Raw genomic sequence first — 24,156 nt, forward strand, 5'->3', positions numbered from 1 at the left:
TCCCTTCAGGTACTGGAGGTCATAGTTAGGTAACTCTGGAGCCTTTGCTTCTCTAGGCTGAACAAACCCAACTCCCCCAGTCTTCCCTCACAGAAGTGCTTCATCCCTCTAATCAACTTGGTGTCCCTTCTCTGGACTTGTTCCAACACGTCCATGTCCTTCCTGTGCTGCTGGATCCAGAGCTGGATGCAGCACTCCAGGTGGGGTCTCACCAGAAGGAAGAACCCCCCCCAAGCAGTGACCTGCTGGCCTCACTGCTTTTGATGCAGCCCAGGACACGTTTGGCTTTCTGGGCTGCAAGTGCACATGGCAAGCTCATGTCCAACCTCTCATCCACCAGCACCCTTCTCAGCAGGGCTGCTCTCTATCCCTTTATCCCCCAGCCTGGACCGATATCGGGGGTTGCCCTGACCCAGGTGCAGCACCTTGCACTCGGTCTTGTTAAACCGCATGAGATTCCCATGGCCTACTTCTCAAGCTTGTCCATCAGGAGAGTGAACTGATGGACATCAGTTGGCACTGATGGCATCCTGTCCTTCAGGAGAGTGAACTGCACCACTCAGCTTGGTGTCATCTGCAAATTTGCTGACAGTGCACTCAATCCCTTTATCTAAATCATTAAAGAAGATATTAAATAACACTGGTCTCAGTATGGACCCCTGAAGGACACCACTTGTAACTGAAGTCCATTGGGATTATAACATTAACCCCACACAGCATCCTCAACATCTTTGTAAGGAGAGAGAAGGACTTAACTAAAATACAAGAGATGAAAAAGTATTTACTACTTCTAGTGGCATTATAAAATCCAATGTTACTTTTCTTTGTAGACAATAATCTCCCACTTCTTACTTTTCTTTGTCATGAAGCAATAAGTCATATCCCTGATTTACACAGAAAGACATTTTAGAATTTTGGGTCTTTGACACTTGGTAGTGTGTTCTGAAAGACTCTGTAATGGCTGGGGATTTTGTTTCCAACAAGAAAGATCATTTACTACAGTAGATTTCATTTCCTACATCTAAGAGATTTCTACTTAACTAACAGATTTTAGTATCTCCATTATCAGTACATACAAAAGCAATCTGTATTTTAAAATTCTGATGTACTTTCCCACATAAAATTAAATTCAGTCTCACACAAAGTAGCACTGGCACTTTTTACACTGTTAACATTGTAATATTTCAAGAATTCACGTACACAAGTCTAATCTAAAAAACTCTTTAAAAGCACTGCTGATTTATTTGCCTGTCCCCACCGGTTTCTGTGACTTGATTCTGTAACCTAGCATAAAAACAGAAGTTCAAAAATTAGCATAATGAAAAAGAAAGTGCATACCAGCTCTACATCATGAAGTTTGGATTTCAACTGCAAATTTTCCTTCTCTAATTCATGCAGTTTATCACCCCGAGCTCTTGCCAATGTTAGCTGTTCTTCTAGCATGGCCTTTGTTTCAATTAATACAATGTTATCCTCTCTTAATTCCTAGGGAAAAAAGCAACAATGTTAATTTCTTACTTAATTTTCATAACTAAGCGATTTTTATAAACTGACATTGCAAAACACAAGAAAGAAATCTGACATGTTTCTCTGTTTCATAAAGATTTTTACCTGATATTGTAATGGGAGATGATAGCATGTTTCATTAACTGTGGGCCATTAATGCAGGTAAATCTAATATTTCTTGTTGGTTTTTTTCCTGAATTTTAGAAGTTTAATGGAGTTCCTTTTGCTTTTTATGAGGCTAGATCAAGAGGTGCACCAAAGAGATTTAAGACACTGAAGAGCAGCTATTCAATTCCAATTCCACTGTTACAGTACCAACTGCTTAGCCAACTTATTGTAGTCCCCTGTTTACTCTGCTTCAAAATAAATTATTTACTTTCAAGGGATGCTACAGTGTATTCAAAACACGTTGGGGAACGCTATCCATCAATACATACGATATCCACATTCCTGTTTCAGTACACTTCCGTGTAAATGCCTGAATAAGGTTCCTCCCTCTCATGAACAGAATTTTAGTTCACTTGACCAGAGGAAGTTGTTTTATATTTAACACTCCTTGCCAGTTCCCTACTAAACACAAGAGCATTAACTGCACAAGCCATGTTGCTTACTCATTAGAGCTTTTGGATATGGTTTTACTCAGTAAAAGTTTGATTTATTATTTTACTGCAGTCACAGCATTGGAAAGAAGTTAATTATATCGCACTCTAAAGTTTCCTTGTAAACAACAAATGAAACTGTGTATTCAAGTATCTTATCTCTGGAAACATGAAATGTCCAAAGCAGAAGATCCTGCCATGTATTCTTGGTCATGTTTTATATACATGTATCAAATGCATCTTATTTCAAACTACAATACTCCAGGGCTAGCTTTTATTTTTGTTGATTCTCAGATAAGTATTGAGTCCAAGACAAATGTTCTATGGCAGGAACACACCGGCATTTGAAAAGATTAAATGGATACAGTAAGGATTTTTCCCAAGAAGAGTTACAACCGGGCAAAAAGCAGATTATTTCATTCTCTAAAGAAACTTCCTTTTGTCATTCACTCCCTCCTCTACCTATCCCTTTTGCTACTCCAATGAAATACCCAAAAGCATAAAATGTACAAAGAGACAAAACACTTGACAAGTTTGTTCCTGGAAAAGTAATTACATTCAAAATGTAATGTCTCTGCTGACACCAGTGTTCACGTCTGCTCTCTCAGACCACAAACATCCAAACCAAGTAGATTCCTCAAAGATCATCAGGCATGAGCAAATCACTTTTGCTGCTTAGTCAGCAAGTACCTTTTCATTTTTTTGGGATAGAATCAACCTTAAGAAGATTTTTGAGGCTCTGTTATAAAAACAAACAAACAAACAAAAAAAACAACCAAGAAAAAGGAAAAGGACAGATGTAAAGAACAAGTTAACAGTGTCTGATGACAGTCACTTCCCCTGCCTTTTGATACCACAGGAGGCTATGATTTAAAAACCTTTCATAGCTAGTAATCTTAGTTTTTTGTTGCACCTTGATTGTATAGAGCATAATGTAGAAAGTCTACCTTATGCAGAACCACACTACCCTTAATCTCTCAGTGGGTCAGCTACCAAACTGCAAATCACGAGAGGAAAAAGTTTCCCTACTACAGTAGCATTTAAAGGGCAAATATGTTAGTGCTTGTGAAGAGGTTCATCTTCAATTAAAATGTCTGAGTATGCAAGTAACTAAAATAACAACAATACTGAAACACTAATGTTACAGAACCTGCATTTTGGGCCAAGTCTGATCTAAAGTGACCCTGGGTCACTTCAGGGTGGGCAAACTTAAAAGGCTGACACCAAACAGATGACAGACCAGAGGAAGTACATGGCACAGAAACTGCTGGGTGTTATGTAAGCTGTCAGAATACCTGTAATGAAACAGCAATGTGCCAAGAGTTTACTTTGCTAGATCATCACACTCAATCTGGACCACAGCCCTAAGAAGTAAGGTGGTGTCTGACCTCAAAACCATGACCTCAGAACTACCCATAAAACTGCCTACCAAGAAAGAACCAGTCATTTTATTGTCTCATCAAGAGTCAAGCTACGTGCCAAATACATATACATATCCAGGCTCTGGTACAAACCACACATCAGTGGGAGCCACAGTCTATGGAAGACTGAAGCACTTCCCACTGAGCACCCAGGATGGGCAGTCATGCCAGTTCAAAGCAGTTCTGATGAAATCTTAAATTAGTAACCCGGTGGAAATGCCTGCTATGACGAGTTTAACATTGCTCACTCACAGATCACCATGATCTGAGGTTGCCTTAATATCGAAAAGTCCATATAATTTAAATAATTAGTCCATGGGAGCTTTGTAGAGTTACAGCTCAAGGCCTGGAAAGTAAAGCTGCCCTAACTAAAACATGTCAGCACTAACAACTCCCAGAAGTTGCTGGGATAACACAGTTGACCTAAAAATGTATCTGGCTACAAATCACACTTGTTAGACTATCAACAGGTAGTGGTCATGGTGCTGCTTCTGCTGGAATTAAGGTTTATTTTTAATTTAATTAACAAATTCACCAACATTATTTTGTAACTCTAAGTTCATTTTTAAATCAGCAACAAAACCAATTCAGCTGTGGATTTTTTTTAATACACTGAATATAATTCTGCTTTTCCAGTTTTTAAAATAAATTACATATTGTGGTTTGATGCCCTATCAACTGTAACTTGAAATAGCTTTAAGAATGTGCATTGTGCATTCAGATGGTTACAATTACCTGGAGGTAAGCAGTTGCACAATCAGAGTGTGTTGCTACTGGAAAACATTTTCAGAAACTACAGAAGCAATGAGATTGTTTAAATCTGAAAATAGAGAATTTGCACGTGCATCCAGACCTAGTTCAACCCCTGACTTGAGGCAGTTCAGAAGCTGTCTCTACTAAGCCCTGACAGTTAACATCTTGTGACAATCAAACATTGCCTTCAACAGCCATATGAAAACATACAAGTGATGCTTTTGCTTTTGTTTTGTTGGGTTTTTTTGTTGGGTTTTTTTTGTTTGTTTGTTTGTTTTTTAATTCACAGAGATTCCTCACATCATCCTGCATAGAAACTTGATTATGGTGAGAAGTAGGAAGATAAGGCAAGGCAACTGGCTTTAGAAAATAATCTAATCTCCTGTAGCAGCACAAGGTTCAATGGAGAGGAATGCCAGAAGGGAGCTTTACACTGCAGAGAAGCACTTCCTTGGAGGAGGCCCTGTGTTAAGCCTGTTCCTTAACATTCACAGTTGCAACCTCATTAAGCCAGCCCAGCAGGAAGGCTCCAGAGCATGTTCATCTCCACGTTCCTTGAATGATGGTCCAACTAAAATGTTATTCCTGAACAATCTGTCAAGACAGACAGAGAAGGAAAACAACACACACTCCTAAATGTATTACACTGACATAAACCTTGACTTGAATCTTTTGCACTTCTCCTGCAATAGCAGGAAGAAAAAAAGATTATAAATGCTCATTTAATAGCTTTCTGCATTGATGCACAACAGTAAACCCACTTTGTCTTCTCACTTACTGATTTAGCACTGCTTATTAACAACCTTGTCAAGACCCTCTGAGCCCTAAGGTATCACATCACTGTAGAAAAGTGGCTGATGCTGTATACAACTACATTTTCACTGCTGTGCTCTGCATGATTCAGGTCTTAAAAGTTAGAGGTTAGGAAGGCAGCAGCAACCAGTAAATGCCATGAGATGAATCAGTACTGTACTGTCTAGTGGTAGAAATCTTTAACATGTTACATTCCTGAACAAATCTAAGCAGACACTGTACTGACCCCAGCCATTCATCCTTCTTTTGGAGGAGCAGAGGACTTGAGACAGATTCAACATAAAACTGAGGGCCCATGGAAAGTTGGACACTGGCTACCATGCACAGCCTTTGTGCTACTCCATGACCATAAAAAAACAGAATCATGCCCTGTGAAATCCTCTGAATGCATCAGCCTGCGATCAATGGAGTTTGCCTGCTGTTGCCACTGCTCAATGCTGGCAGTCAATGGCTGTGTCAAAACTTCATCAGTGATGGAAGAAGGCACGGTGAGAATGTGAAACTCACTGGCTATTCTAGACCACAGAGCACCCTGCAGACAGCTGTGCAATCCTCCTGCATGTTAGAAAAGCTCAGCCTCTACAATAGCAACAACTTTTGCTAGAGGCCACCCTGTGGCTCCAAATTAGAAATGTGCCATATTAATGGGAAATATTCTTTGCCTCACAGCTGTATTTGTATTGGTTTTGGCTGGGCTAGAGCTACTTTTCTTCACAGTGGCTAGTATGGGGCTGTGTTTTGGATTTGTGCTGAACACAGGGTTGACAATAGAGAGATGTTTTTGCTATTGCTGAGTAGGCCTTACACAAAGCCAAGGCCTTTTCTGCTTTTTGTATTGCCACACTGGCGAGGAAGTGGAGGGTGCATGGGAAGTTGAGAGGAGACATAGCTGGGACAGCTGACCCAAAGTGACCAAAGGGATATTCCAGACCATATGACAACATGCTCAGTATATAAAGTGGGTGGAAGAATGAGGAAGGGGAGACATTTGCAGTGATGGCGTTTGTCTTCCTAAGTAACCGTTATGTGTGATAGGCCCTGCTCTTCTGGAGATGGCTGAACACCTGCCTGCCCGTGGGAAGCAGTAAATTAATTCCCTGTTTTTCTTTGCTTGTGTGTGCAGATTTTGCTTTCCATATTAAATTGCCTTTATGTCAATCCTGAGTTTCCTGGCTTTTACCCTTCCAATTCTCTCCCTGATCCTACTGGTGGGGTAGTGAATGAGTGCTTGTGTGGGGCTTGGTTGCCAGCTGGGGTTAAACCACAACAGTATTCCAGGGAGGTATCCCTGGAGAGCCAGGCCTCACCCTCTGATGTTCAATAGTTTCACCAAAAACGGACAGGGTAGAAAAGGGAGTGAGGAAAGCTAGAAGAATTTGAAACTAAAGGACTCTTTACTGAACACTGTGCTAAGCAAGATCAGCATGCAGACAGCAGTGCATGAATCCACTGGCTCTAGGACAAGCAAGGAGGCTGAGAACTCAAGAACACAAATAGCTACTCCCCTGATCTCAGACGAAGACGACACTAAAAGCCCCTCTCCTAGCTCCAGCTAAATTATCTGAGCAGCAGGTAGAAGCTTGGTATCTCCAGTGCACAGTCAAAAGGTAACAGCCAGGATGGCACGCTGATAGCTGGTGTGCCAGGACTTATTTGCCAGCTCGAGGGAGGAAAACAGAGGGAGACAGGGCTTCATACCTCCTAATGTAAACTGGGAATTACCGAGAGGCAAGACAGGCTTTCGTAGTCTATTTACTACATTTAATAACCATCCATTTTAGTGAACCTATTCATAAGAAGCAGCAGCTAGCTGGACCCTTGGGTTAGAGAGGGAAAAGAAAAAAATCATCTACAAAGTAGAGTTTATAGAGCAGAAAAATAAGGTCTGTGTTCTCAGCCAGAGGCCTGGTAACATCACTCTTCTCCCTCAGACCTAGGATTTTATCTAATTTTATAGGGAGGCTGTCAATTACTGAACCTCCATTTGTTCAGCAAGTCTGGATATTTATTTCACTTTGGCTGAAGTATGTGTATTATTGAGGGTTTTGGTGTGAATGTCTCAAAGAACTGAAAGAACAGAAAGTAAGAGCAGTTTGACCTAAATTACAGCCATGCTGTAAGCAATAAATTGGGCTAGATGACCTCCAAGGTCCTTTCCAATCTAATTCAGTTAATAATTCCAGAATGGGCATAGCTGCAGGTGACTAAGCTGAGTAACTGACATTAGTATTGGAACAAAGCCATACATTTCTCATTGACATACCCCACTCATGGCATTAGGGAAGACCCAAATTTTCTCTCCCTTCTACCCCAAGCAACAGTTGCAAAAAGGGGTGGCTAGCATTTGTCATCTGAGATAATCCTTAAAAATGCCATTTTAACAACAATTGCATCTGTTGCGAATCCCCTAAGGAAAAGCACCCAGACATCCATTTAGCTAATTTATACATGACATTTAAAATGTTGGTCAAAGGAACAACTCTGAAACACAGGGAATTTATCTAAAGCTAAGCTAAAGATCTGGACTCTCTAGAAAAAGCATCCACAAAAAGGTCTGTCTTGTTTAGCCACATAATGCTGAACTAAGCAGTTCTTTAAAACTAATGAGTATTTGTTTTGTGTGCACCAAGTCCTTCCTCTACTGAAAGAAGTTTTAATGTTGCTCAGTCAACAGGTGTGATGTATGTTATGAAATTTCTATTTGCTCTGATGTTCTGCTATGGTCAGCTCAATAACAAATGACACATGAATAGTAACACAACAAAAGCCAAACATTAAGGATTACTCAGCAAATCTTTCTCCTAATTTCCACTTGCCTCCATGCGAGCTTTGTAAAAATCCACGTCATGAAGTTTCTCTTTGCACCGAACCAGTTCCATCTCAAGTCTCTCCACACGGTTTGCCCTCTCTCTCAGAGAGTCAAGCTCATCTCTGTATGCTCGGGCAGAGCGAGCATCTGAGGCAAGGTGGATATTCTGTGAGAAGTGAGGAACAAACAGGGAGAAAAATCTTCATTAACACTTTTAAACATGTATTTTAAACTGTAACTTTTTGCATTTACCTACTAAGTGTAGACAAACAGAGTTCTCCTCGTTAAGGAATAAGAGAATTCTCCTACTACCAGTAAATGCTCTACAAGACAGAGAGGTTCTTCAGCCTATTGGACCTCTGACATTACTAATGCCTGATGCTGCATAAGCTTCAGGCATTACTAGGCTATTTGCGAGGTGAGCAGATGAGACTGCTCTCAACAGTTAAGTGGAAAGCATAGCACTGCTAGGCCATAGCCATAATCATCAAACAGCTTGCTGGAATACCTTGATTTCTTCATTAAAAAAATCAGCATAGTAGCATTTTTAGCCTCACACTGAAATGGGACTTTATTAAACAGCATCCATCTTACCTCTTGTTTTACTTTTTGCAGCTCTAGGGTGAGCTGCTCAACTTCATGTTTAGAATCTGCAAGCTGCTCAGACTTCTCCTCCCTGAAAAGATTAGAAAAATCTTAGTAAGTAGTTGCTTTTCTTTCCTAAAACAATATTGATGATATGGAGGCTGCTAGGAATCTGTAGAGAAAGATAAAAATCTCCCAGCATATTCTGAACACAAAGCTTCTTTGTCATGACAGCGTCATCATTTCCTTATGATTCCTTATGATTCAGATCCATGGATCTGAGTTTGCAACTCTAATTTTATAGTAAGTTCCTCTGTTTAAATCTTGTTGGTGCTCCTGCTGGTGCTCCACTGGCCTCTGGACTTTCCACTAGAACTGAGAAAGTAGAGCTAGCAGTTGGCATTTTGAAGGGGGGAAGAGATGACACAAAAAGAAGAATGGAAGTAGCCATCACTCTCTGTTTAAAGACCAATTAAGAAAGAAGAAAAGATGGAACACACATACAAGCTTCCTACTGCTATGAATAAAAGATTTAAAGGATGTGATTCTGAGAGCTTCTGTGAAGGCCAGTGTATTGAAGCTGACAGGCACCTGCATTTTCAGGATGCATAAGACTCTATATAGAAGTCTCCCTAGAAGCACAAATCACTGGTGACTCACAGCTCCTGCCGGATTCTTCTCAATTTAGCCTTCGTGTCTGCCAGCTCAACTGTGAGGTGCTGCTTGTCTTCACTAGAAAGAGGGTTGGCTGGGTTTGGTGAAGAATCTGGACTTGGTGCTTTCAGAGGGCTTGGTGGTTGCTGAGACTGCAGATAATCTCTCTCTTGAGTGAGATCTACAATGACCTGGAAATACAGAAGATTATGTAGTGTCAAGAGATAACAGTGTATTTATACATTGTTTTATAAATATCTAGAAATTATTTATAAATTTAGAATATTATTAGTCTGGCATTATACAGTATTCAAGTGATAGCCAGGAGTGAAGGTTACACAAAGAAGGAAAGGAATCTCCACTATGCTCAGTCCACTAAAACATTCCCTTTCCAATGCTCAAAATAAGTCTGCTTTTCTTGTAGAATTCATAAAAACCTTTAACAACTAACAGTTTTAACTAACAAAATCACAGTCAAAAGCATGACAGAAAATTAAAAAGGCTAAAGGAGGGAAGGCAGCTCCTCCAGAAATCTGAAGGGAAAGGAACTGATGAATCAAAAAGCCTAGAGAAGACAGTGGAGCCCATGATGGTAGATACCAGTGGAGAGACTAGCAAGCACTAGAAGATTAATGACTGAACAGACACGCGGAGACATTTGGTCTCTCCACTTCATGGAGAGACTGCGCTGCTCCCCTTCACCAATCATTTCACCACATCTTAGTGTTTACACAAGAATCAATGGAAAAGTCAAAACACTTCTACAGATTTTCAGAGGTGTAGTAGAAAGGTGCAGAAGAAATAGAAACCTGCACAAACAAGACATAAAAGAAGGGAATCTGCTGCATCTCATGGGCTCTATATGGGAAAGATAAGCCATCGTACTTCTGTGCATTCATCCCTCTCATCAATGAGCCTCTTGAGGTGGAAAACCATATTCCTGGAGAGAGACTCTAGTTCTTCTGGGGCCATATCTGGGAGCTCCAGCCACTGCAAGTCAAAGACGTTCTCCTGGTTGTGAGTCACCTAGGAAGGAGGAACAAAAAAGTGTGTCTTTTCACTGGTTGATTTGTAAATTTGTTTACTCTATATGCTGCATCCCTCAGGTTCTTCTACTGATAAATTAAAAATCATATCACATTTCACCATACCTAGGCTGCAAATAACACACGTAACTACCTTAACTGTAACACGATCCAGTAATTTTTGGTATTTAGTTTTTTTTATAATTATTAAGTCTGATTTTTAAAAGTGATCAGACAAATATTATGATCAATAGCATGTGTGCTTGCATATTAGAAGTATGCAACTGTCTTACTGACCCTGAGGTGGTCATCACAGGGAAGGGACTGATCCCACACTGAACAGTTAGGCTGATGTGTCACTGAGTAGAATCCCTGCTTTCAATAAATTTGCAATTTGTAGTTGATACAGCTGGGAGGAGCTGCATTTAGCAGAAGTGTCTCTGGTTGCTGCTAGCAGTGTACCTTTTATCTGCTACCTTACCCAAACTGATTTCCTCTGAAATCATTTAGCAGAAACATCAGGCAAGTCTATCAAGCTCGGTTAAAGACTGTTCCTGCTTTTGTCATAACCATGTGCTTAGTTCATCATGATTTTTTTTAATGAACTATTTTGTTAAGTGCTAAGAATAAAGTTCCTGAATGCATTGACACCTGGCTGCAGTCAGTGTCCATTCCCAGCGAGGGGGTGCTTCCACATGGATGTCCTTTGGCTCTCCAAAGTAAGATGGCTCCTAACACCTACTTGTATTCTTTTCCTTCTACAGAAACCTTGGAAGTCCAAGAATGTTTGTCATTGGATCAAGCTTCTTTTTAAAAAGAGTGTATGTCCACTTTCAGCTGTAGAGTACACTTGTCAAGACCATCTAAGCTCAGAGGTCACTGTCTGAAGCAAGTCACGGGGGAGCCTGAGTCTCACCTACCCCAAGGCTTGGGGACCAAGTGCTTACACCATCATGCAAGAGGCACTGTGGCTCCTAAGACATACGTGGTTTCTGTAAATATTACACATGTATCCTCACAACAGTTCCTTCTACATAGCCTATAAGTGGCAAGCAAGGCATTTCATTTACCACTGCATCTCTTTAAAAGATCACTGAGCCAAGTAATGTTCCCAGCACTTATCATCTTCTTCTTATAATCTGACTGTAGTAACATACTCAATCTTCCTTTTTTGGGAAGTTCATGAATCCATTATGAAATTCCAAGCATTAAAGTTTCATAGCAAAAAAATCCTGTTAAGTCAAAGAAGGGAAAGATACAAAACAGACAATACTAAGAATCCCACCTCTTGTATGTGTGACACAATGGCAGCTTGGGTTTCAATATCCAGTTGTTTTATTCTTTCAATAAACTCTTCTTTTCTTTCACACTGTTAAAAGAAAGCATACCCTGAAATAGCACTATATACCCTAACACTTACAGCATCATTTTCATTGAAATTAAAAAAAAAACAAACTCAAACAAAACAAAACCTCAAACAACCCACACTTCTAACAAGACTGTTCAAGATCTACTCTTTGTCACACTGGAAGGTATAAAGACTTCATGGCTCCATATGGAACATGAACCAAATTATGCAATAAATTATTTAAAATTTTTATAGTCAGTACAACTAAGGCTAAGTTAAATGGCTGGTTCTGCTCTTTAAAAACAAGTTCAACATGCAATGAGATCAAGAGGTGGAGCAACAGCCGGAGGAAATCATCATGGTTTCATTAATGGAGCTGCACAAATGTAAACCTACATTTACATTGCATCATTTAACCTGCCTGCTTTGCTGTTTGTATTTTGCTCTGTTTTGGCAATCAAAAGAGATGCATCACCTTAGGTACTATTCACATCAATGCACAATGCTGCTTCTTGGACTAAATCAACATATGCTTTAGATAAAAAACGCGAAACATTCTGGATAAAAATGAGTGATGTGTCAGACAAACAGATTTTAGTAAATCTTTTACTTAAGGCTTTAGAAGAGGCAGACATCTGCTATCTGTATATCTGTGATTGTGCACTAACATTATTGCCTCCTCGTAACAACACTGCATTGTGGATAAGTTAAGCATTACTTAAAGGCTTTTTTTAAACTCATTTACAGTGTCCTTTTGGAGCCTGGTTCTGAATCTCAACCATTTCTTTCCCTGGGAAGAACCAGTAAACGGGACTGAGGATGCACAGCAGCTTGCCAAAACAATTCTTTGTGCTGCAATGCAACACTAACGTAGTTCAGAGCAGCCATACATAGACAGCTTTACCCTGACATAATTGAGCTGACATAGCTGAGCAGAGTAAGTATCCTAAGGCATGACAAAAACACTAGACGGACCTACAAACAAGGTCAATTATCAGCACAGGCCTGCCCGCAACGCAGCCATTGTTTACGGCCTCAGAGGTTTGGTGGGCAGAACACTGATTTCTTTATCCGGTAACTGCTGGGCATTTCTGCAGTTTCCCATATACACTGCCTCTTATTTTAACAAATGCCACGTAAAGGTCCCCACACTAATATACAAAGTATCTATTAATTTTGTATTTTCTACACAGAATACTAAATCAAAACATTATGCAAGTAAAATCAGGATTCATTAAACAAATGTTTAGACTTGTTAAGACTATCTATTTGTTTGGCACTAACATGTACTGTTCTCCTTTGTATTTTAAAACAGTAATAAAATAAACCAACAACAATCTTGATATCAAGAACACTGTTCAGAACTTATCTCTTCCCACTGTGTTGTCAAAGTGCATTACTTAGTTGCAAAAGTACACATCCTGTGGATGATTAAGCATTGGCAACAAATTGAGGGTATCACACAGCGTGCTTCCTCTCCCCTGCACTTCTTTCCTTCACCTATTGTGTTTCTCACAATTTAGCTCATAAGTGGTCTTGAACTCAAGATTTGCTCATACAGCACTGATCTTTGGATAGATTTTCTCAGTCCAGGAACAAATAACAGATTCAAAGAAAGCTTATTTTTCATGAATGTTCACCTGCACAGCACAGCCCAGAACCAACAACAGCAGCTTCTTAATTTCATCCATACTTTTACCTAGAGAAGAAAAAAGGTAATCAGTACACATGTGTGACAGATAAAGTACTTGCAAGTGACTCTCTCCAAAATATGTGCCTGAAAAGAGAAATAAGACCTATGAACAATACATATATGGCAATTATAAAGTTATCATACTTTATGTATAATAATACAGATCTTATGGATTAGTTTAAAAATCCCAAATACAGCAGGACTTTTTTCCTTCATGTGCTATCCTCACCAATTATTTTCTAAGGCTTTTCTGATCATACATCGAAAAAAAAAATTCCTTTAAATAGTTCAGTGCATATGACCAATGCTCGTCTCTTGAGTTGTGATTAACAAGGATGCAAAAATCTCACCAAACCACCAACACCCTCTTCCCTCTCTCCAAAAAACCCCACCAAAATAAAAGAAAAACACCCTGGGTGGAGCAAAGGAGGGCTACTCTCAAAGAAAGAATTTGCCCTAAATTCTCTTTCTGTAAACAGTTGCCACTCAGACTTCCCAAAGCTGAATACCATTCTGTGCACATAAATTCTCTCTGAGAGATGTTTTAGCATATAAATTCTGCCTCTGTTCTGCATCAAAGCTTGCTCACACTTTGAAGCATAAACCTGATGTGCTAAGAGGGACAGAGAATGACCGATGTAGGAAGGCTACTATGGAGCTGATCATATGCTGGGGAGCCCTGGGGTGAGGAGACACATCCCAGTTGTCACTGCAGGCAATCCTGCTGCAACCAGCAGCCCAAGGTGAGGAAAGAGGCTCACAAGGAGAACTGGTGCAGCTTTGGGCTCACAAGGAGAACTGGTGCAGCTTTGTGCCAACTCCAGAGCTCGTTTCAACAAAGTGAACATGGATTGTTGGGTAGTAAAGAAAGTTATGCATATCCAAGTTAGACAAAGGGAGATGGGAGGCAAGGAGCTTCAATGAGGATATAAAACATCTTCATGGAGTTAGGTTCAGGAAAAGCCTGTCCTTATCCACACTGGGGGGAAGATAAGAAAAGAGAAACAAAACAGGCCATACACAGTTTTCTCTCATCCCTATACATCTGCATGCTTCCTGACACAGGGTGTGAAACTGTGGGATTAACGCTTTCATTTTATACATCCTGCTTTACTTGGGTGTTCAGTCGCTCCTATCACTAAATAGATACTAATTTCTGAGTGCAACTGTACTCCTCTACCAACACTATGCCCTTGTAAGGCTGCACTGGCAGCAAGTCAGAGGCATGTGCAGGACCCAAGGCCAGGGAACGGGAGTTAATCTGACTCATCAGTTAAGCTGCCGCAGCCCCACAGCCACACAAAGACACACTGACCTAAATTACCACGGGGTTCCTGCCATTCGCAGAACCTTGCAGCCAGCACAGCCACGTGCAGGCAGCTAAGGAAGTAACTTGTTTTCCAATTTCCTGATTTCAGGCCACACAAGTGCCCTGAACCAGTCTTTAAACATACCTTACTTGTTAAACAATTTTTTAACAACTTTTAGGAATGTTCATCTTCAAAATGTTTCAAGAATGCCCTACAGAAATTATCAGTAGTCTGCACAAATGAATACCACAATTCTCAGTATCCAAGGTCCACATTAGTAACCATTAAGATTTTGCAAGCAGGAAATCTTCTCTTCAACAGAAACAGCCATATTTAAAACATGTTAGTTCAGACTTCACCCTGTATATACAATATAGCTTATTTCCCTGCGGAATATTTAAAAACTGGTTTTGAAAGATGCACAATCATTCTTACTTTTCTCCCTGTATCTAGCAGCATACAAGGCTTGCTCTTTCCTGAAAAGTTACAATTTAATATACAAATTACATTTCAGTCTGTGAAAGTCTGATTGTTCTGTATGAATCTCAGTATCATGATCGGAAGCATAGACAGCAACAAAAAAAAAGCCCCTTCAGCAACAGTAAAAAAAAAAATCTGTTACTTCATGAACAGTTCCTTTGAGGGCACTACTAGGAACAATTACTTTGGTCAGAAGGTATATTTTCAAGAAACTAAATTCTCACTAGAGTTTCAGCATTGGGTTTCATTCTACATCAGCTTCAAAGCAGATCCAGACCAGGTATTAAATGCAGAGCCTGCCTGTGGGACACAAGAGCAAGTTATTAAGTTATGGAGAGCTAGTGACTTGAGTATGTCTCCCAAACTTACTCAGGGCAGAACATCTCCATTAGAGACTGAAGGAGTAGCCACCAGGCTGCTGCTCTGGATCATACCAGACAAGTGATAACCCTTGTGTGCTCTGGCCACCTTCATCTGTTGACCATAAATTCCAATTCATGCATCGCGGCATCACAACTCTCCTCAGAGTGAGCCTAGTGGCTTGAAATCACTCATTTTAGGAAACACCACGAATACTTCCCAACAGTGACAGCGTCTATACCATCCTAAAGGTATGTGAGCTACTCAAGCCATTCAAACCTACCTCCCTGCACCAAAAGCTTTGCTATTCTCTCCCATTCTCTAGATAACAGATGGGCATAGGTGATGTTGCATGACCCCTGTGAGGTCAAACACCTTCAGCTATTACTGCAAAGTAACTTAACCAAGGTCAACCCTGGTCTCCCAACAGGGACTGACCTTGCCTGCAAATAGCACTTTGAGACCTTACCCCCCACTCCAGTCCTCCCATGAGGAAGAGAAGCTGAGACAGACATGGCAACCTATGGCAGGGAAGGACAAGCTATAGTTTACAGAAAGAAGTGAGAAATTAAGACTCAAGGTAATCATGAGATTATTAGTTTGTTACTGTTTTAAACATAACATTTGGCAGTCTGCTCTCCCCACTGGCAGCTTGCACTGAAAATTTAGCTGTCAGTATTTTTCCAAGGTTTCTTTTTCAATAAATTATTTTATGCTTGCAGACATGTAATGAAAATGAGATTGTACTACCCACTAGAAACACTTCTAAAGTTGAAAGGTCCACTTAGCAGATCTACCAGCTACACAAGTGTTTCAGAAGATCATGTATGAGTTTTAAAGAGTTCAATTTCTTAGGCTTTCATTCAGAAGTTGTTTCCCATGAGGAGGAGACAGCTTGTTGACATTAAGGCACTTCCAGATCACTCATACTCAAGATAGGTTTGAGTAACATTTTAAAGCCTTGTAGATTAACAACATTGACAGGAGACTTTTAGAAGAAATAGGGTATGAGTATGAAAAAACCTCTCTACCAATCTAAAGTGCTTTGGAGAGAGTTTTCAATTAAACCTCAGAACAACCCAGGAATGGATTAATTATCCCTCTTCCCTTTCATCTCACCCACAGGAGAGCTGAGATACCACACACTTAAGTGGAGTGCCCAAGGTGACTAAGTAAGTCAGAAGCACTTGAAGGATTATTACACAGTGCAGCAGCTGAATTCTATACTCAGAACAATGCATCTATCCTGCATCTATCCTGCAACGCAGGCAGGATCTTTATCCTCGATTCTGTTGTGCCTCCTAAACAGTGAATGATTCTGTGGTGTTTTTCAAAAAGGTTGACTCGTGCTAATTTAATAAGATGGTAAAGTTCCTTGTGCACCTGCATAAACAGGAATGTGCCCACTCCTCTATGATGGCTCATTGGGATGACACAAGTCCTTCCCAGACACCTGGAAAGAAAGTCTGCTGGGTTTACTCAGGCTTATTAGTTGATCTTACCAAGACAGTGTCCTCTTATGACCTAGGATGCAAACATTTTGATCTGAGGCAGTTCCTGGCAAAGGTACCCACAAGCTGACTGAACAGGATTCAAACTAGCACTTAAAGAGAAAGGTGCTAACTGAAAAACAAACGCTTTTCTTTTACGTTTTTTTTTTTTTAAATTCCAGGGCAGTTGCTCTCAAGTCGTGTTTGTGCCTTCAAGGGAGCCAGCCACCTGGGGGATTTGCAGAAAGCCCATCTGCTCCCGACCACGAGAGAGGACCAGCAGGTTTTCTGGAAAATAAAGGGAGGGAAAGCCCGGGCACCACCTGTGCATCCTGGGAACCTCCCTGTGCCAGAGCCAGGAGACCCCTCCGCTCTCACAGGGGGTGGAGAGTGGGAAACAGATGGCAGGACTCAGGGCGAAGGCAGGCAGACGGATTAGGAGACACAACAACAACAAAAAAGAAGATCAAGGTACAGAGAGAACACAGACAATGCAAAAAATGAGAGGGGGTTGGAAAAATGTCAGAGGAAGTGGGAATGAGAGGGTCCAAGCATGTGCAATCTTAAGCTTTTGCTGTCTCTTTCTCCATATTTTCTCTGATGTTACTCCAGCGCAGGAGAGGGAGTGCCAGCACAGGTAGTGCTACACGGAGCAACTGGTGGGTGTGTGGGGAAGGTGAGAAGGGGTGAAACACACGGGTGCCATTTTTCCCAACTGTAGCAACATCCTGAGTGAGAAAAGCTTGAATGTTAAATTTACACTATTGAGGCAGTGTTCTGTTATTAACTTTATATTTCATGGACCTTTCTGCCTCTGGAGGACTGTGAAACAAAGTAAGGAAGGAAACCAGACATGAAAAATATCCCAGTGAGAGCAGACATCTTTTACAATTTTAATGGAAAACAGCTTCTACAGACACTTGTTAGCAGGGACTTGGGCTCTCTCATTCTCAAACTGAACGTGTAATTTGAAAAGTGTATCTAACTAGCAAAGCTTTTTGAAGAGGCAGAAATGAGCCTACTTCAGGCAAGTAAAACCTCATTTTAACAAAAAAATGTTAAAATCCCCCCCACAATAATTATGACTGTTTCAAAAGATTAATTGCCAACAATTTCCAAGCACGCTCACTAGCAGTGTTAAACTAAGGATGTCTAGAAACTAGGAAATTAAATAATGCATCTAAATAGAGGTTCGTGACCAGTACTGTAAACTGATATTCTCTGTGTGGCCACATGAATGGGTGGCCATTTATAAGGCACACTAAAACCAGAGGTAATATGAAAAGGTGATTACAGCAATGTCATAGATGATGAATAGGTTGAATGATTCTCTTATTGAGCACAGGGGAATTTGTGGTGCAGTAATGAATTGAAATATCTGTTCAACAAAAAAAAAAAAAAAGACAAAGACAAAGAGGAAACTTAATGGTAGTAGCTGTCTACCATACAGTGCAGCAAAGAGAACAAATCCTGTAACATTAGCTGTATTGTTCTGCAAGTCAAATTCTTGGGAAAATTTTCTAAATCCTTTAATTAAACTTTGAAGTTTATTTTCAGCTCCCTATATTCTAAGAAACAGTAAAGCAGCCATCTTCTTACAAATGTTTTTGCTATTTTGGCCAAATGAACTGAAGTAGGCAAAACTGCCCATGGCCTGGAACAAAACTATTGAGAGTACATGAAACCAAGTAAAGCTTCTAAACCCAGCAGACATGTGGCTTTTCCTATGCAAAAGCCCAACTGCTTTTTTAGTGGTGGCAGCTCTGTTTTTCCAATAATCTCATGTTTAAAGCAGAGCTGCAGAAGCCCTCCATAGTCCCAACTGATGAGTGCCAAATGGAAGCTAAGTAGCAAGAACAGCATTCACAGCCTAAGAGCTGTTCAGTTTATAATTTAATGCGTGCACAGCACTTTGGGCTGTGTTTTAGAAGGAAAACATAAAATTTGCAGATAGCACTGGTGAACAGACAGCTCTGAAGAACTTGCATAGCAAAATATCATGTAGCTTGTTACAAGGAATAAACCACTGAAATTGTACACAGTGAATCAGATTGAATGATCTAACAGCTCTCTGGTCTTGGACCCATGGAGTTAATACAGTCATTAGGAGCCTTCCCAGCTCAAGCAGTACAAAGCAACACTGGATTTGTTCCAGGAATGTGATAATGGGATTGATTTTTCTTCCTCTGATCAAGAAGGACCTTTTATTCAGGTAACTTACCTACAGGAGGGAGATTTCATCAAATCAAACTGGGATTTCATCACTGCCTCTCCAGCCCAGCCCTGCAGACTACCTGCACCTCAGTCTCCAGCTGCTACTGCTCCCCCACTGCCCAGCATTGTCTTTGCAGCTGTCCTCTCCAGGACCCTCCTTCCTTCTCAGTCTCTGTCCTTCTGACAGAGAAAAAGGTTTCCTCTCTACCATTCTTGTTGCTTTTAAGCCCTCCCACAAGTAATTGTCTCAATCATCTCTTCTCCCCACACTGCTGTCATTCCCAGCCTCCTCACTTCTCTGTCAGCTTTCCTTGGGGCTTCCCTGTATTCATTCCAGAAGCACTGTTTCCCATGCTGATAACTACTTCGTCCTCACATCTCCACATAATCTGCAGCCCTTCTTTAGCTCTCTCACTGACAGAGAGAAAATATCTTTATTTTACTTGGTTTTCCCCTCCCAAGTGCTCCTGCCTTTCTCTGACTCCCCTCTGCAAGACAGTAGCAAAGACATCATCACCTGGTCATCATTCACTTGCATTGCTCATCACAGCTTATTCCTTCATTCAGCTTTTTCTATTGGTTTTACTAACTTCTCCTCAGCCTTCTCCTCCTTATTTCCTCTTTCTGAGCTTCCTTATTTCCTCTTTCTGAGCTTCCTATCAGCCCTTAGACAGATTTTTCTTCCTGAAGGAAGTTCTAGTTCTCCACTTCTGTAACCATTTCTTCAGCACATCTTACCAGTGATCATCTACCTAAGGGTATGATTAAGGTGAGCTCCTCTTGAAATCCTGTCCCTCAGACACTCTCCTCCATGAATAGATTCTTTAAAGCAAACACATCTCATGTCTCTCTCTGCTCACCACCTTCCTCTGTAGCATCTAAGCTGGGAACTGGTTCTCAAAAATCATTATATAATATGGCAAAATTAGTATTTTTATACACACATACCCCATCAATTTTAGACATCCAGATGTTACATTTTTGCATTCTTTATCCTTTTTTCCCAAGTTCTGAATAATGCCAATCCTAAACTCAGCAATGAAGAAAATAAATTTTAAAAGACATTAAGAAAAAAAAAAAGAGAGCATAAACAAAAAAGCCCAAGCCACCACATTTTAAAAGATGTCAGAAAGAGAAGCAAATTTTCTGGTTATAATTAAAGGAGTTAGAACACCAGAACATATGCATGATCACCACCTTTCCTATGAAAGACACAGGTGCTTTCTTCAAAGAAAGAGATCTAAAGTGCTGACAAAAACCAGTAGGACAACGATTGGAAATTATAGCTAAATACAGGACAGCTTTCGAGTGTGCAGCTTTCCCAGGAACCAAAACTGTAGTTACCACATTGTAAGTGTCCTGCCAGCTGTCGCTCAGGAATGGCTGTGACAACCAGCCAGGCTTTTCCATTGACACTTAGCCAGCAGAGATACTGCTGTGTTGGCCCAGACATTTCTATTCAGTAGCATTCTTGATGCTTGCAGCCCACTGCCCATATGACCAAGAAAAGCAACAGCTCTTGTATTTTGACATTCTTTGCCCATAACTGCAGCCTGTACAGCAGAATTAAGACTTGTGGACTTAAATCTGCTTGCTGAAGAAGCAGATTCCTTACTCTCAGCTCAATTTTAATACAGAAGTGCCAAGACTATGAGTTTCAGTGATCTAGCATCTGCTAGTATTCTTTTCTGACAAATCCTTTTTTGTACATATGCACTCTACTGCTGCTAAAAGCAGCAAAATAAAATCTTCTGCCAAGGCTTTTGCCATTTGCTTGTTCTGGATATGCTGATTACCATGTCATTCCCCATCACTGCTGACAGCGTTCATTCAAGTTTACCTTCTTTGGTAAAACCAAATACATTGTTCTTTGCACTAGCATAAGGCTAAGGCAGAGATACCATGGACATGCAAAAAAACCAAACCAACGACAAAACGTTTCATTTCAAAAATGTAGTTCAAAGAAGTCAACTTCATTTTCAGGCTAAACAGCTTTCATTTTGTCTCACCGAACACACTGGACTCCAAAAATGAGCTCGTGGGCTTCCACCTTACTTTTGATGTGATACCTCATGACACGAGTATTGTCTAGATGACGTGCCCAGTCAAATGTTTTTCTCTTTGTCCATTCTCTTTCAAGCTTTTTCCTGTATTTTCATATATGTATTTTTCTCTCCATCCTCCCACATTTCATTTGCAACAGTTACTTCACACCTTATGGCAATTCTGCAAGACTCTGGGTGTGCACATATTGCCAGAACTAAACTCATTATACAGGCACATAGGACAGAAAACCTCAAAGACAGCACATGATTGTCCTATGGCACACTGCCTCCTGGGCCACTGCACAGAATCACAGAATATGCTGAGCTGGAAGGGACCCACAAGGATCACCGAGTCCAACTCCTGGCCCTGCACAGGACCATCTCCAAAAGCCACACCATGTGCCTGAGAGTATCATCCAAATGCTTCTTGAACTCTGTCAAGCCTGGTGATGTCACCACTTCCCTGGAGAGCCTGTTCCCAACCACTGTCTGAGTGAAGAACCTTTTCCTAATATCCAACCTAAACCTCCCCTGAAAGAACTTCAGGCCATTCCCTCAGGTCCTGTCACTGGTCACCACAGAGAAGAGATCAGTGCCTGCCCCTCCTCTTCCCCTCACGAGAAAGTTGTAACTGCAGTGAGGTCTTCCCTCAGTCTCCTCCAGGCTGAACAGACCAAGTGCCCTCAGCTGCTCCTCATGCAAATTGCAGCAGGGGCTGAAGAGAAAACTTCCAACCAACTATTGCTATTCTGGCTTTGGCAAGAACTCACTCATTTATCACACATGTATGTGTATGACATGCAAATATACATGCATCATATATATTTATATGTACAGGTATATAAATATATCAGTGTTACATTCTAGAGACAAAGTTGTGAGATTCAGAGGTGCTCAAATATTTCTAGTTTGCCTACAAATACATATAGTTTATTGAAAAGCATCTTTGTAGTATGGCCCGTTTAGGAGACTTGGTTGCCAGAGTTCCTTAAGAGCAAGTCTCAGCCCAAACAGTGGTGGCAAATGGAGTTAAATTCAGCTAGTGGCCGGTCAGAAGTAGAGTTCCTCAGGGCTCAGTGTTGAGGCCAGCCCTGTTTAATATCTTTGTCAATGATCTGGACACGGGGGGACCAAAGGCACCCTCAGTAAATTTGAGGATGACACCAAGTTGGGCAGGAGTGTTGATCTGCTGGAGGGTCAGAATGCTCTGCCTGGGGATCTGCACCGGCAGGATCAATGGGTTGCAGCCAGCTGTGTGAGGTTCAAAGCAGTAAAGGTCCTGCCCTTGGGTCACAATAACCCTCTGTAACGCTACAGGCTGGGGGCAGAGCAGCTGGAAAACAGACCAGAGGAAAAGGACCTGGGAGTGCTGTTCAACAGCCGGCAGCAGTGTGCCCGGGTGGCCAAGAAGGCCAATGGCATCCTGGCCTGTACCAGAAATAGCGTGGCCAGCAGGACCAGGGCAGTGATTGTCCCCCTGTGCTTGACCTGGTGAGGCCACACCTTGAACCTGGTCTCCAGTTCTGGGCCCCTCAATTCAAGAAAGACATTGAGGTGCTGGAGCATGTGTAGAGAAGGGCAGTAGAGCTGGTGAAGGGTCTGGAGAGTAAGTCTTATGAGAAGCAGCTGAGGAGCTGGGGTCATTTAGCCTAGACAAAAGGAAGCTCTAGGAACTTTATTGTTCTCTGCAACTACCTGAAAGGAGGTTGTAGTGAGGTGGGGGTTGGTCTTTTCTCCCAAATAACAAGCAATAGGTCATCAGGAAATAGCCTCAAGTTGCACCAGGGCAGGTTTAGGAATATTTTTTTGGATATCAGAAAAAGTTTCTTCACTAAAAGGTTGAAACAGGCTGCCCAGGGAAAGGGTTGAGTCACCATCCCTAGAAGTATTTAAAAGACAGAGATGTGGTGCTTAGGGACATGGTTTAATGGTGGACTTGGCAGTGCTGGGTTAAGGGTTGGACTCTTAAAGGTGTTTTCCAACCTAAACTAGAATAGCATTACAGAACTCTTTAGAAAACAAAACAGATTTTATTTAGTATTACAGAGGAGAGGGATGAAGAACCTCAAACTACTCACCAGAAAGAGGATCTTTGCCAATCATTAAAACATTTGGTAAATTCATCACAATCAGCTGCTGCAGGACCTCCTAAACAAAAGAGAACAACAGGCAGAGTTCAGCGTGAAGGAATCCAAATCAATCACACCACAAAGAATACAAAGCTCCATCAATTACAAAGCTTTTAACATACTGGCAGGTCAGAGGTCATGAGAGGAAGCCCCACTTGAGAGAGAAATCCTTATTTGAAGATAGCATCAAGCTGCACAGCTAACATACACTAATCACCTCTTTTAACTACAGCTAATATAGAACTTAAAGGGTCCCATGGCACTAATCAGAATAAATGCATGACCATGCCAAGCACAGCAATCATTCATGCCTTTACCCCAGGTATGACCTGCATCCATCTGATGTGTAACATACAGCTGATGTCATGTTTCAGGGCATATAAATGCAGCTTCTTCAAAGGTACCTAAGCCATTCTGTGAAGTTTGAGTAACTCAAATAATTGGTCAAATTATTTCATAGGTCTGAGAATTTAATGATGGGCTGGGGAAGTGGGTGCGAAGGAAAAACTCTGGCACTGGATATAAAGTTCTAGATTTGTTTGCATTGTTTTTAATGGGGAGTAAAACAGATTTAAGTAGGTCATGAACCTCATTTAAAGGTAATTTTATTTTGGAGGAGGTGACAGAAGGGAGGTGCATCAGGTTCAACATTTAAATGGCAGCTGCCTGAAGAAGCTCTGAAGTGACAGAATGGCTTAAGGGAGAAGAAAGTCTACAAGCCCTAGTGCAGGCAAAATGCTTAAAGCTGGAGAAATAAATACCCTGGGGACTCTGCACAGTAATATGATCAGCCATGTACCCCAGAAACACACAGAGCACAGGAGTACAGTTGTTAGCTTTGACCTGCAGTTACCAGCACTCATCTGTGATGATCTGAATAAAACATTTTGCAGGCAAGTATTTATTTCACATAAGAAGCCTG

General features: G+C 41.1%; 1 protein-coding gene across 4 annotated transcripts in view; it reads right to left on the reverse strand.

Moving 5' to 3' along the window:
- CCDC88C (coiled-coil domain containing 88C) overlaps positions 1-24,156 on the reverse strand; it is a 100,160-nt gene that overhangs the window by 36,920 nt on the left and 39,084 nt on the right. For all 4 annotated transcript variants that reach the window (XM_064658980.1, XM_064658979.1, XM_064658978.1 and 1 more), the window contains exons 4-11: positions 23,184-23,253; positions 13,154-13,212; positions 11,451-11,534; positions 10,026-10,166; positions 9,147-9,331; positions 8,496-8,577; positions 7,909-8,067; positions 1,339-1,485 (exon numbers count right to left, since the gene is read on the reverse strand). In XM_064658980.1, coding sequence (XP_064515050.1) covers positions 1,339-1,485; positions 7,909-8,067; positions 8,496-8,577; positions 9,147-9,331; positions 10,026-10,166; positions 11,451-11,534; positions 13,154-13,212; positions 23,184-23,253 — 927 coding nt within the window. The remainder of the gene's footprint in view (positions 1-1,338; positions 1,486-7,908; positions 8,068-8,495; positions 8,578-9,146; positions 9,332-10,025; positions 10,167-11,450; positions 11,535-13,153; positions 13,213-23,183; positions 23,254-24,156) is intronic.

Source organism: Pseudopipra pipra, chromosome 6 (genome assembly GCF_036250125.1).
Source record: "Pseudopipra pipra isolate bDixPip1 chromosome 6, bDixPip1.hap1, whole genome shotgun sequence".
NCBI lineage: Eukaryota > Metazoa > Chordata > Aves > Passeriformes > Pipridae > Pseudopipra > Pseudopipra pipra.